The sequence below is a fragment of the Arachis hypogaea genome, chromosome 19 (genome assembly GCF_003086295.3).
Source record: "Arachis hypogaea cultivar Tifrunner chromosome 19, arahy.Tifrunner.gnm2.J5K5, whole genome shotgun sequence".
Taxonomy (NCBI): Eukaryota; Viridiplantae; Streptophyta; class Magnoliopsida; order Fabales; family Fabaceae; genus Arachis; species Arachis hypogaea.
In genome coordinates, this window is record NC_092054.1 from 116,567,540 (window position 1) to 116,581,480 (window position 13,941).

Consider the following 13,941-nt stretch of genomic DNA (forward strand, 5'->3'; position numbering starts at 1 on the left):
ACTTAACTCTTGTTTTGAAAAGATGCCAAGAAACCAATTTGGTGTTGAATTGGGAAAAATGCCATTTCATGGTTCCGGAAGGAATAGTTATTGGGCATAAAGTGTCATGTAGAGGTATAGAAGTTGATAAAGCTAAAATAGAAGTTATTGAAAAACTCCCTATACCTGTTAATGTGAAAGCAGTAAGAAGTTTTCTTGGGCATGCTGGCTTCTACAGAAGGTTCATCAAGGACTTTTCAAAAATAGCAAAACCATTGAGCAATTTGCTAATGAATGATGTTCCCTTCATTTTTGATGATAATTTTAGACATGCCTTTGAAACTCTCAAGAGAAAGCTCATTACAGCACCAATCATCACACCCCCTTATTGGAATTTACCTTTTGAACTTATGTGTGATGCAAGCAACCTTGCTATCGGTGCTGTACTGGGGCAAAAGAAGGACAAATTGTATCATGTCATATATTATGCTAGCAAAGTGTTGAATGAAACACAGAAAAATTATACCACCACTGAAAAAGAACTTTTAGCAATTGTATATGCATTTGATAAGTTTAGACAATACTTGATCGGCTCAAAAGTTATAGTATACACTGACCATTCTGTCCTCAAGTATTTAATGTCTAAACAGGATTCAAAGCCAAGGCTTATCAGGTGGGTGTTGCTGCTACAAGAATTTGATATTGAAGTGAGGGATAGGAAGGGAAGTGAAAATCAAGTAGCAGATCATCTATCAAGAGTGCCACAAGAAGCTAAGCAAGACAAACCACATCAAGTAAATGAGAACTTCCCTGATGAACATCTTTTCCAAATTCAACAAACACCTTGGTTTGCTGACATAGCAAACTACAAGGTAGGAAGGAAGATACCTCAAGAATTTTCCAAGCAACAAATGAAGAAATTACTCAATGAAGCAAGGAAGTTCTTGTGGGATGAACCTTTTCTATTCAAGAGATGCTCTGATGGAATGATTAGGAGGTGTGTCCCTGAAAGTGAAATGAAGGACATACTATGGCATTGTCATGGCTCAGCATATGGTGGACACTTTGGACTAGAGAGAACAGCTGTAAAGGTATTACAGAGTGGGTTTTATTGGCCAACCATCTTCAAGGATGCCAGAAAGTTTGTTCACCAATGCAATGAATGTCAAAGAACTGGAGGATTGAAAAAGAGAAATGAGATGCCTCAAAATTTTATCCTGGAAGTGGAGGTGTTTGACTTATGGGGCATTGATTTCATGGGACCTTTTCCTCCTTCCTACTCTTTCAGATATATCCTGGTGGCAGTAGAGTATGTATCAAAGTGGGTGGAAGCAATAGCCACAACCACCTGTGATGCACAGATTGTCCTCCAATTCCTTAAAAAGCACATTTTCACAAGATATGGAGTACCCAAGGGTCTTGTTAGTGATGGTGGTGGTCACTTTTGCAACAAACAGATGGAGAGACTCCTCCACAAATATGGAGTAATCCATAAAGTAGCCACACCTTACCACCCTCAGACTAACGGCCAGGCTGAACTAGCAAATAGGGAATTAAAGAAGATCCTAGAGAAAACAGTGGGAATCACAAGAAAAGACTGGGCTAGGAAGCTAGAGGATGCATTATGGGCATATAGGACAGCTTTTAAAACTCCTATTGGCAAGTCACCTTTTCAGCTATTGTATGGAAAATCCTGCCACCTCCCTGTAGAGCTTGAACACAGAGCTTTTTGGGCCACTAAACTCCTCAACCTTGATCCCCAAGCTGCAGGAGAGAAAAGGTTGTTACAACTAAATGAGTTAGATGAATTCAGGCTAGAAGCTTATGAAAGTGCTAAGATATACAAGGAAAGAGCTAAGAGGTGGCATGACAAGAAGATCACAAAGAAGGAATTCAAGCCAGGACAGCAAGTACTCCTGTATAATTCAAGGCTTAAGATTTTCCCTGGCAAACTGAAGTCTAAGTGGACTGGCCCATACTTGGTAACAAAGGTTTTTCCTTACGGGAGTATTGAACTGCTAGATGAAGCAACAAAGAATCAATTCACAGCAAATGGTCACAGAGCAAAGCTGTACGTGGGAGGACAATGGGATAAGGAAAAAGAGGTCCAGAACCTACAGCCTTCTTGAAAGGACTTGAAGGATGTCAAGCTAGTGACAATAAAAGAGCGCTTGTTGGGAGGCAACCCAACCTGAGGTAGTTTTCTTTTCATAGCTTTTTCAATAAAAATGTTGAATAATTGATATGTATTGCAAGGAGCTAAGTTTGGTGTTGCACACCAAAAACAACTTAAGGGAGAATGGAGAATTCTAAGTTTGGTGTTCCACCAAAACCTCATTCAAAAGCACATTCTAACTTCCTGCACATTGCTAGTTCCAAGCAATCAAACAGATTATTCAACCACTGCTTTTTAGTCTTTACTTCATAATCTTTAGCAAGGACACAAGATTTTGCCTAGAGTTAACCTGCTGTATCCAAAAAAGTGGCAAGAAATTAAGTTTGGTGTTCCCACACCAAATTAAATCCACAAGCCACACTCAATTCATGCATACTAACTGGTCATCTAAGGGCTTGAGAAGCAAGCAACTTTTGAGAATTGTGCAGGGAATTCACCACCATTTGAAGACACTATGCATCATAACTCAAAAGGGGACAACAGAAGGAAGGACAAAGGAACTGCAAACCAATAGGTTGTATTTACACTTAACTCTTGCTGTTGAAAGATGTTTTGACTTGTGTTTTGTGTTCATCTAATACAAGTAGAATCACACTTAAAATAAGTAAGCTAGTCTATGTGTGTGCTTGTGTGTTTACTTCCACTTGACTAAAAGCATGTTTTGTCCCCTGCATCTTTAATTCAATAAAAGAAATGTTTGAAGGTGAAGTGAGATAGTTCTCTGTTAGATAGAAGTATAATAAAAGTAAGTGGTGGTATGTGTATGATTGTATGATAGCTCACTTTAGTGAATAAAAGAACTAGGATGTCTCCTTCTAAGTAGAAAGTGGCTTACTGTCTATGAATCTCAATCAAATAAAAATCCTTGGTTAGAAAGAAAAACAAAAAGAAAGAAAAAAAAGGGGAGAAAAAGAAATAGCCAAAGAGTGGCAGAACAAAAGAAAACAAAAAGAAACAAAGCTGGACACCAATAGCTTGAACCTTAGAATATATGCCTGTGGTGTCTTTGTACTAGGATCTGCTTGGATTATTAAGCTCTTTGGAGTGCATCAACACTCGGTGACTTGGGTTAACTAACCCGGGATCATCAGCTGAAAGTCCACTATCAAGAGCAACCTAACTACAAGGCATTTAGTAGCCCAAAGAGGTGCTGGGCATCAATGTTTTAAGAAGGAATGTGAGCCAAGTGTCTATAGTGAATAATGTGTCAAGTATAAAGAAAAGAAAATGAACTTGCTACACATGACACTCAAAAAAGCTTATGAACAAAATAATAGCCAAGGATAAAGGAATAATGAGAGGTCATAGCAGTATGTTACTTGAAGCTTGAAGGAAACTTTCTAGGCTTAAGAGTCAATAAAAAGTCAGTGCTTACATATCCACATAAAACCCCATGAACTACCAATAACACTCTACTAGCATGAACATCCTCTTCCATTTCATTCTTTCTTCTCAATAAATCTTTTCTTGCTTGGGGACAAGCAAGCTTTAAGTTTGGTGTTGTGATGACAAGTCATCTTAGCCTAGTTTCACTAGCCTTTTTCTTTTATTTTCAATTGATTTATGTACTTTCTTGAGCCATAAGCAAGCTAATTGGGTAGATTTTCATGCTTCCTTTGATTTAATCAACCATAGATGAATTAATACAATTTCATGAGGTTTTATGCTATAATTGTCACATATTATGAAAGAATGAATATCTCATGATTTTGAGCATAGCTTTGATGTGTTTGGTTTATTAATGATAGGTGAAGAAAGCTTGGAGAAAGGTTGAAGCAAGAAGGAATGGCTAGGAGGAAGAGAGGACAAAAAGTTTGAGCAAAAGTTTGCCTCAAACTTTAGCTCAAACTTTTGGAATAAGTAAAAATGAACCAGGGAGCAAAAAGCTGGACCAAAAGTTTGCCTCAAACTTTTGTGCAAACTTTTGGGCAAAAAGCTTGAGCAAAAGTTTGCCTCAAACTTTAGCTCAAACTTTTGGGAGAAAAGCTTGAGCCAACGTTTGCCTCAAACTTTTTGGCAAACGTTGGCATCAAAAATCAACACCCTGGAGAGCAAAAGTTTGCGCCAACGTTTGCCTCAAACTTTTTGGCAAACGTTGGAGCCATGAACAACACACCTTGGAGAGCAAAAGCTTGCGCCAACGTTTGCCTCAAACTTTTTGGCAAACGTTGGCGCCATGAGTGTGCAAGGGGAGGCCAACGTTTGAGCAAAAGTTTGACCCCAAACTTTAGCTCAAACGTTGGTAGCAGCAAAATGGGGTGGCTGATATGAAAAGTTTGAGGAAAAGTTTGCCTCAAACTTTTACTCAAACTTTTACTCAAGCTTACATGATTCCAAACCCGGTTCAATTCGGTTCTTCTCCAAACTCCAAGAGCAATCAACCAAGGCCTCTATCAACCCAATTCCATCAAGAGCAAAGGCCCAATTGAAGGCTTGAAGACCATTTGAAGAAAGTGTATAAATAGCATAGGATTTGAGTTTTTAAAGGAGGCTTTCTTTTCGGTTTTGATTAGTACACTTAGTAGAGAGCTCACTTTACTTTTCATGGCATTGTTGTTTTAATTCAAGAGAATTTGGGAGGAGAATTGATCTCTCTTCTTCCTTGTTCTTGCCCAGCACTCTTTACTTTCCTTGTCTTGGATCTTGGGTTGGAGAATTGAAGGAAATCTGTTTCAATCTCATCCTGAGATCTCTCTGTTTCATTTTATTGCATAATTGAATTTCCATTTTGGTTAATTTCTTCTGTCTTCTACTTATTCTTCAATTTACAATTTACAATTCCTTTGCAATTGTTCTTGTTGGATCTAGGAAGGCATTGAGATCTAGACTTAGTTTTCTAGTCTCTTGAGTCCTGAGATCTAAATTCTCATTTTACTTTCTCTGTTTAACGCTTTTCATGCTCATTTACAATTCTGTTTTTAGATCCGGTTCAATCCAAGTTATCTTCTATTCCTCTGCTTGTTGAATTTTACTTTCCCTTGTTTAATTTCTGCAAATCCAATTCCCAATTCCCTTTACAATTCAAGTCATTTACATTTCTTGCACTTTAAGATTCTGAAATTTATATTTCTTGCGTTCTAAGTTTCTGCCATTTAATTTCTTGTTCTTTAAGATTCAGCACTTTAAATTTCAGTTCTCTTTAATTTCATGCAATTTACCCATTCCCTTTACTTCCCATGCACTTTAATTTCTGCAAATCACAATTCACTCAACCAAATCTTGATTCGCTTGACTAAATCAACCACTAAACTAAAATTGCTCAATCCTTCAATTCCTGTGGGATCGACCTCACTCCCGTGAGTTATTATTACTTGATGCGACCCGGTGCACTTGCTGGTGAGTTTTGTGTTGGATCGTTTTCCACACATCAGCCACCTTCAGAGCTGCGGAAAGTCGTCCTCCTTGCCGTCGAATGCCACCGTCACGTGTCGCACATGAGAGAGAAAGAGACAGACAGATTCGAGAGGAGCTACCCACGATCGCTGCCATCGAAGCCAGACTTGTCGCCATCACCACCCACGAAGCTGCGAGGAGCCGCTGTCGTGCTCATGTCGCTGCGCCGTCGAGCTTCCCTCACCCTGAGCCGTCGATCTGTCGCCACCACTACAAGGGCTTGTCGCTGGAGCCACGACTATCACTGAGCTTCCGTCGCCGCTGCCGTTCAAGCCGCTGCTGCCGTCGATTTGGAGTTGCTGCGATTGGAGCCACTAGCGGGGGTGAGTTGCTACTGCCCTGTTACCGTCCTAATCATATTCAACGTCCACTGCCCTGAGCTATTTTTGCCCTTGAGTTCGTTGAGTTTGGATTCCTTGTGCTACTATAACTTTCATTACTGCTGTGGGAACCAACGTTTCTGTTTGGCTGCTGTTGAAGGTCTTCCACCATCACTGGAGCTGCCCAGAATCATCGTGGAAGCTACCAAGATATATGGTTGATTTCTAATTATGCCAAGACATCGTTGATAAACCACTATTTTATGGTTTATCTTGTGCTCAATTGAGTGGTTTTTATCAAGTCTTTGCACACTTATTCATACTAATTGCATGGTTTTACATTTTCCTCCCTGATTTTGTGCTATGATTGAAAACATGTTTCTTTGGTCTTAAGTTAGCTAATTTTAATCCTCTCTTATTACCATTCGATGCCATGATATGTGTGTTAAGTGATTTCAGGGTGTTTATAGGGTAGGAATGGCTTAGAGGATGGAAAGGAAGTATGCAAAAGTGGAAGGAATACAAGAAATTGAAGGAATTGCTAATGCTGTCAGCCCCGACCTCTTCGCACTCAATCGATCATAACTTGAGCTACAGATGTCCAAATGAGGCGGTTTTAGTTGCGTTGGAAAGCTAACATCCGGAGCTTCAAAATGTTATATAATTTGCCATAGTTGCCATGCTGTTAGGCGACGCGCATGAGAGGAACACACGTACCCGTGACCTGGAGAAAATTCAATCCACGCATACGCGTGACAAAGCCGCGTGCTGGACATATCAGAAATCGCTGGGGGCGATTTCTAGGCTGTTTTTGACGCATTTTTTGGCCCAAAAAACACATATTAGAGGCTACAAAGTGGGGGAATCATTCATTCATTCAGACAACTTCTAATTATTCACAATTTAGGTTTTAGATATAGCTTTTAGAGAGAGAGGCTCTCTCCTCTCTCTAGGATTTAGGATTCCTAGTTTTATGCTTTTGAGTTGGATATTACAAGGAGTTACTACCTCCGTAAAGTCTTTATCATTCTAGTTTGTTTTCTTATTCCCTTACTCTATCATATCCTTAATCTTGGTTCAGAGTTACAATTGGATTGTTTTTAGAACTTATAAATGCAAGAAGTATTTTTCTCTTTAAATTTTATTATTTGTTTAATTGCTTCCAATTGAATTTAATTACTATGTTCCCTTTTTACTTCTCTTATAAAACAATAAAGATGGTATTCATGTTGACAAACTAGACTCCCAACTTGACTTGGGGGTTGATTAAAAGGAGACCCTTGAGTTGGAATGCTCAAGTGATTAGTTAAATTGGAAGTTGTTGGCTAACTCTCTATTTACTAACGCTAGTCCTTCCCAAGGGAGAGGATTAGGATTTGCAAATAAGAGTTAGCTCAATCACTTGACTTTCCTTTATTTAGTAAGGGTTAACTAAGTGAAAACAACAACCTTTTGATACTACACTTGAGAAAATCCAACAAGGATAGAACTTTCAATTAATCTTCCCCTGGTCAAGGCTTTTTATTTAATTATATAAATCTCTTTTAATTTATATTGCCTTAATTCACAATCCTTTACTTTTCTGTTATTCAACTCTTAAAATTTCTCAGAAAACAAAAACCCATAACCAATAATAACACACTTCCCTGCAATTCCTTGAGAGATGACCTGAGGTTTAAATACTTCGGTTATTAAGTTTATTGGGTTTGCTTAAGTGACAACCAAAGTTTTTGTACGAAAGGATTCTCTGTTGGTTTAGACACTATACTAGCAACAAGAACTTATTTATGAATTCTTTACTAGCAGAAATCTTTTCGTCAAAATGGCACCGTTGCCGGGGAATTACAAACGTGTGCCTTATTATTGGTTATTGTAAATATTTGCTTTTACTTGTTTATTTGTTTTTGTTTTTTTTTTATTTTTATTAGCTACTATGAATTCTCACCCCTGTCGCTACGAGTTTGGTTCCAATGTTGTTGTAGGGAATGGGCGCTATAATGCGAACATGCATCAAGGTTGGAACAATCAAAGATGGGAGGAGCCACAAGGATTTGATCAACCCTCTTAGCAACAACCCCCTCCAATGCACTATAACCAACAACCATTCTATGATGCATACCAAGACAATAGTTATGGTGGACCTTTTCGTGACAACCAACCTCCACCAAATTACTTTGGTCAAGAGCCATTCCAGGGTGCACACCAAGATGATGAATATGGTGGACCCCCTTGTAGTTACCAACAAGCCCCGCCATACGCTTATGAACCACCTCCTCAACATAGCTTTGAACCACCATACTCACAAGCCACCTACAACCATTCACCTCCATATGACCCCAACCCTTATCCACCACACCAACCACCATATGAACCATACCCAAAACCACCACCTCAATATACGCCATCTCCATATCCTTATCAAAAAATACCACCTCCATATTCTGAGCCCTCTCTCCCAACAAATGAACCCTTCTATCCACCCCAACCTCCATTGGATAATAACATACTTATCTCTAATCTCATTGGTCTCACCTCTAAACTCCAAAATCTTATATCCCGCAGAGACCAACCCTCCACCTCTAGTATTCAACCTTCAAACTCTAGTGCGCTTCCTTTTCAACCACATAATGATCTCCCCATCCCATCACCACCCTCCATGGAAGAGCACCTACATCCATCAATCCAAGAGCAAGATGATCCCAGTTATACTATTGACATAGAACAAGAGAGAAGGGATCATCTTTGCGAATTCATAATTCATAAGAAGCTAGAGGAGGCCCTACAGGTGGAGGTAGTAGAGACCCTTGAAGTCGAAGGAGTGGTTGAAGAATTAGTGAAGGAAGACATCAAGGAGGAGTCTGATTTTATCTTAGAGCAAGAGGAGCCCAAAATGTGAAGATAGGATAGACCCTTGAAGATGAAGGAGTAGTTGAAGGGAGTTATCATGGAAAGGAAATCATCAAGGAGGAGTACGATTTTATACTAAAACAATTGGACAAAGCAGCAATTATTGAAGAGGAAGAAGCAGTTGCAGACTTAGAAGATGCGGAACCTCCATGGGAAAGTCCAGTCATAGAGCCTCCTTCCAAAGTGTTTGATGTTAATGTTGAGGAGGGTGTACAACCTCTGAGACATATCATGGTTGAAGACTTTGCAGAGGTTGATCAAGAGATGGAGATTAAAGAAAAAGAAACACAACCTCCCATGCTCTTGGTAAGTAATGAAGAAGAGATTGAATTGGAAGAAAGATACCAAGAGGAAGAGGTTGAAATTGAAAAAGCTGGCAAAGAGGTGGAAGTTGTCAAGGAAGAGCTCAAGGGAATGGAGGTGGAAATCACCTTGCCAAAGTTGTTGGAGACCTCTCCCCCAAAGCCATCACCATCCATTCCTTCATTCAAGTGGGTAAACCTTTCATCTCTAAGCTTAATTATTCTACTTGAATATGGTTTACTTGAGACAGATTGTCAACTTAGAGCTCTTTGTGGCTTTAAGAGCAAGAGAGAGATGGTTAGTGGTAGGAATTGTCATGCAAGGTTCAATATGGCTGCATGCTCTAAATTAAAGTACAAGGGTTGGTACAATTCTCAATTGAATGTGTCTAGGAAGTTGTTTGGATGTCTCAGTGAGAATTCCAATTGCTCACCACCTAAGTGAAAAAATGATGATCAACAAGAAGACGGGTGCAAAAGCAAGGTTTGGGACCCCGGAATTCATTCTAGCAATCACCACTCTTAGGGCCTTGTCACTTGGTTTAACTTGCTTGAAGGCTTTATGCAACTTGTGTGGGATCCCGGAGGCTATTGAAATTACAAACACTGGTGGGGATTCCTGGATGAGTTCAAGCACAAGCCACCATGACATGGAGCTCACCAAATGTCCAACTTAAGGACTTTAACTAAAAGTGCTAGGTGGGAGACAACCCACCATGGTATGATCGTTCCTTTTCAGTCTTAGTTTTATTTTATTTTATTCTATTTTATTTTTATTAGTGTTCATTCATAATTTCTGTATATTCATCTGCATGCTGCATTTTGCATTCTGCATAAAAAAAAGAAGATCGACGCGCGAGCGTCCACGATGCGTGCGCGTCATTTGTGTATGCGCCAATGAATAGAGAGTTGCGCGAGAGATGTGCGGGAGGGGTGCGTGGCGCACAAGCCACACGACGCGTACGCGTACATTATGCGTACGCGTCCCGTGTAGAAAGTTCAACCCACGCGTAAGCGTCAGCGACGCGTACGCGTGGGCATGAAAATCGGCGTAAAAGCGTACTGAACAGAGAGTTGTGATGGTCTCGGGCTGGTACTGTGCTGGAGGCACAAAATCACCCACGCGTACCCGTCCCTGACGCGTGCGCGTGCTTTCGCTTTCAGACCACCAACGCGTACACGTGGGCAACGCGTACGCATCCCATGGTTAATGCAGTTTTCACGCGCACGCATGCCCTGCGCGTGCACGTCGTGCCCCGTTTTTCAATTCTTCCTTCTTTTTTCTCTCCTTTCTACTTCTCTCTTCCCCCTTTTCTTACCTTCTTCTTCTTCATCTCTTTAACTTTTCATCCTTCTTCACTTTCATTCTATTTTACTTAATTTATTTGCATACTTTCATTCATTGCATTTTAATTTTGTGCATATTTTTATTTTCTTTTCTAAATTTATTATTTTACCATTGGTGTTAAATGTTCTTATTCAACTGTTGTATCTTTTCTGGTATTATTTAGGTGTTTAGTGACTTATTTTACACTGTTGGGTAATATTTTATACTGTCTTTCATTACCTACTCTTCCCCTTTGTTGCAAATTTTTGAAACATTGATATGCCATTTGCTTCCACTATTTTCTCAATTGCATATTGTAGCTACCATGTACTTGAGACTCTCATTATTTGGCATTAACCCAATCATATTTTATTTGTTTCCTATCTTTGTTTTTGGGTTACTTTTCTTCTTTTTCCTCTTCTTTCAGGATGGCCACCGAGAAGGGAAAGGAAAAGCTTCTCAATGGGACGACAGACAAGTCCATCTGCACATTCTTTGGAGAAAAGCATCAGTTGTAGCAACCCATCCACTTGCACATCTTAGCATGCACCGAGGACGGTGCAATCTTTAAGTGTGGGGAGGTCGATACTGACTTCCGTGGGTTAGCTATTTCGTCTCAACACAAATGTTTAATTTTCTATTATAAATTAGTTGTTGCATTTGCATGTTTGTTGATTTTGTGCATGTTCTTGTACCACTACTTGGTTAAAGTAATAAATTTCTTTTCAAGACTCTATTTTATAATATTTCACTAATTTAAATTAAAATTTTTTGGTTAAACTTGATTGAGGATTGTAAATTAGAACATGAATTATAGCTAAGAACACACAACCTGTGAGAATTTGAGCTTGATTACATGGTTACACTATTTAACCATAATATTTTATTCTTGTGTGTTTCTTCTCTATGATTGTAATCTATATTTGTTCCATTCTATATGTCCATTGTTTAGTGCATTTACATGCATGCATATGATTGAGGCCATCATTTGTTATTAGCTCACTTATCCCAAATAGCCTACTCTTTCAATCACCTTTGTTTGCCACCTTGAGCCTTTTAATCCCCTTTGTTCTATATTTTACCATACCACTAGCCTTAAGCGGAAAAATAATTAATTACCCCAATTGAATTTTTGGTTAGCTTAAGATAAAGATTGTGTGTCAATTAAGTGTGGAGAATTATGGGAACTTGAGTTGATGAAAGTGTACAGTGTTCTATTGACAAAATATTGGGAATTTGGGCGCATACTCATATGAGACCAGAAAAATTAAAAACTCATGTGCATTGATATGTTATGCTGTTATGATTCAAAAAAAAATATTCAAATAATTAAGTAAATAGATAAATAAAGGGACAAAATTACCCCAATGCTAAGTTTAATAAAAGATCAATGCATATGTGGTGAAACTAAAGAAAAATTTGGTACATGAGTATGTGATGCAAAAATGAGAATTATGAGTAGCTAGGCATGAATTAGAGTTACATAGTGTGTGTGTATTAGCTGAGAGCTTAGGTTAGTCAAAGATTCATATTATAGCTCACTTGGCCATACATATATCCTCACCTTTACTTTAGCCCTATTACAACCTTGAAAAGACCTCATGATGTTTGCATTGGTATACTAAATTTTTGTTGATTGGTTAGATGATGAACAAAGTCTAGAAAGTATGACTAGAGAAGAGTAGAGTGATTAACCCTAGACACTTGAGAGAATTAGAGTGCATATACACTACCAATGAGGGTTCAATGCTTGATTTTATGTTCCCTGCTTTCATGAGTTACCTTCTTACAAGTGTACTTATCTTTTATTATATGATTTGAATTAGTGGAATATGATTTATGTTTGTCATGAAGAACTTGTTTACTTTCAACCAAGTAGGTAAAAATATCTTAGCATTTAGTTGCATTCATATAGCTAGGTTGCATTTCATAACTTTCACCATTCCTCTTCACTCTTTATAGCTTCTCTTGAGCTTAGCATGAGGACATGCTAATGTTTAAGTGTGGAGAGATTGATAAACCACTATTTTATGGTTTATCTTGTGCTCAATTGAGTGGTTTTTATCAAGTCTTTGCACACTTATTCATACTAATTGCATGATTTTACATTTTCCTTCCTGATTATGTGCTATGATTGAAAACATGTTTCTTTGGTCTTAATTTAGCTAATTTTAATCCTCTCTTATTACCATTCGATGCCATGATATGTGTGTTAAGGGATTTCAGGGTTCATAGGGCAGGAATGGCTTAGAGGATGGAAAGAAAGCATGCAAAAGTGGAAGGAATACAAGAAATTGAAGGAATTGCTAATGCTGTCAGCCCTGACCTCTTCGCACTCAATCGATCATATAATTTGCAATTGCGTTGGAAAGCTAACGTCTAACGCCTTAAATGTTATATAATTTGCAATAGTTGCCATGCTGTTAGGCGACGCGAACGCATGGAACACACGTTCGCGTGACCTGGAGAAAATTCAATCCATGCGTACGCGTGGATGACGCGTACGTGTGACAAAACTGCATGCTGGACGTATCAGAATTTACTGGGGGCAATTTCTGGGCTATTTTTGACCCAGTTCTCGGCCCAGAAAACACATATTAGAGGCTACAAAGTGGGGGAATCATTCACTCATTCAGACAACTTCCAATTATTCACAATTTAGGTTTTAGATGTAGCTTTTAGAGAGAGAGGCTCTCTCCTCTCTCTAGGATTTAGGATTCCTAGTTTTATACTTTTGAGTTGGATATTACAAGGAGTTACTACCTCCGTCAAGTCTTTATCATTCTAGTTTATTTTCTTATTCCCTTACTCTTTCATATCCTTAATCTTTGTTCAGAGTTACAATTGGATTGTTTTTAGAATTTATTAATGCAAGAAGTATGTTTCCATTTAAATTTTATTATTTGTTTAATTACTTCCAATTAAATTTAATTACTATGTTCCCTTTTTACTTCTCTTATAAAACAATGAAGATGGTATTCATGTTGACAGAGTAGACTCCCAACTTTGCTTGGGGTTGATTAAAAGGAGACCCTTGAGTTGGAATGCTCAAGTGATTAGTTAAATTAGAAGTTGTTGGCTAACTCTCTATTTACTAACGCTAGTCCTTCTCAAGGGAGAGGATTAGAATTTGCGAATAAGAGTTAGCTCAATCACTTGACTTTCCTTTATTTAGTAAGGGTTAACTAAGTGAAAACAACAACCTTTTGATACTACACTTGAGAAAATCTAACAAGGATAGAACTTCCAATTAATCTTCCCCCGGTCAAGGCTTTTTATTTAATTATATAAATCTCTTTTAATTTATATTGCCTTAATTCACAACCCTTTACTTTTCTGTTATTCTACTCTTAAAATTTCTTAGAAAACAAAAACCCATAACCAATAATAACACACTTTCCTGCAATTCCTTGAGAGATGACCCGAGGTTTAAATACTTTGGTTATTAATTTTATTGGGTTTGCTTAAGTGACAACCAAAGTTTTTGTACGAAAGGATTCTCTGTTGGTTTAGAAACTATACTAGCAATGAGAACTT

The 13,941-nt window shown here is 38.4% G+C and overlaps 1 protein-coding gene across 1 annotated transcript in view; it reads left to right on the forward strand.

Moving 5' to 3' along the window:
- The first annotated feature begins 617 nt into the window (after positions 1–617).
- Positions 618–13,941, forward strand: part of LOC140182325 (uncharacterized) — a 75,118-nt gene continuing 61,794 nt past the window's right edge. Inside the window, exons 1-2 of the mRNA XM_072228485.1 lie at positions 618–995; positions 1,131–1,876. Coding sequence (XP_072084586.1) covers positions 618–995; positions 1,131–1,876 — 1,124 coding nt within the window. The remainder of the gene's footprint in view (positions 996–1,130; positions 1,877–13,941) is intronic.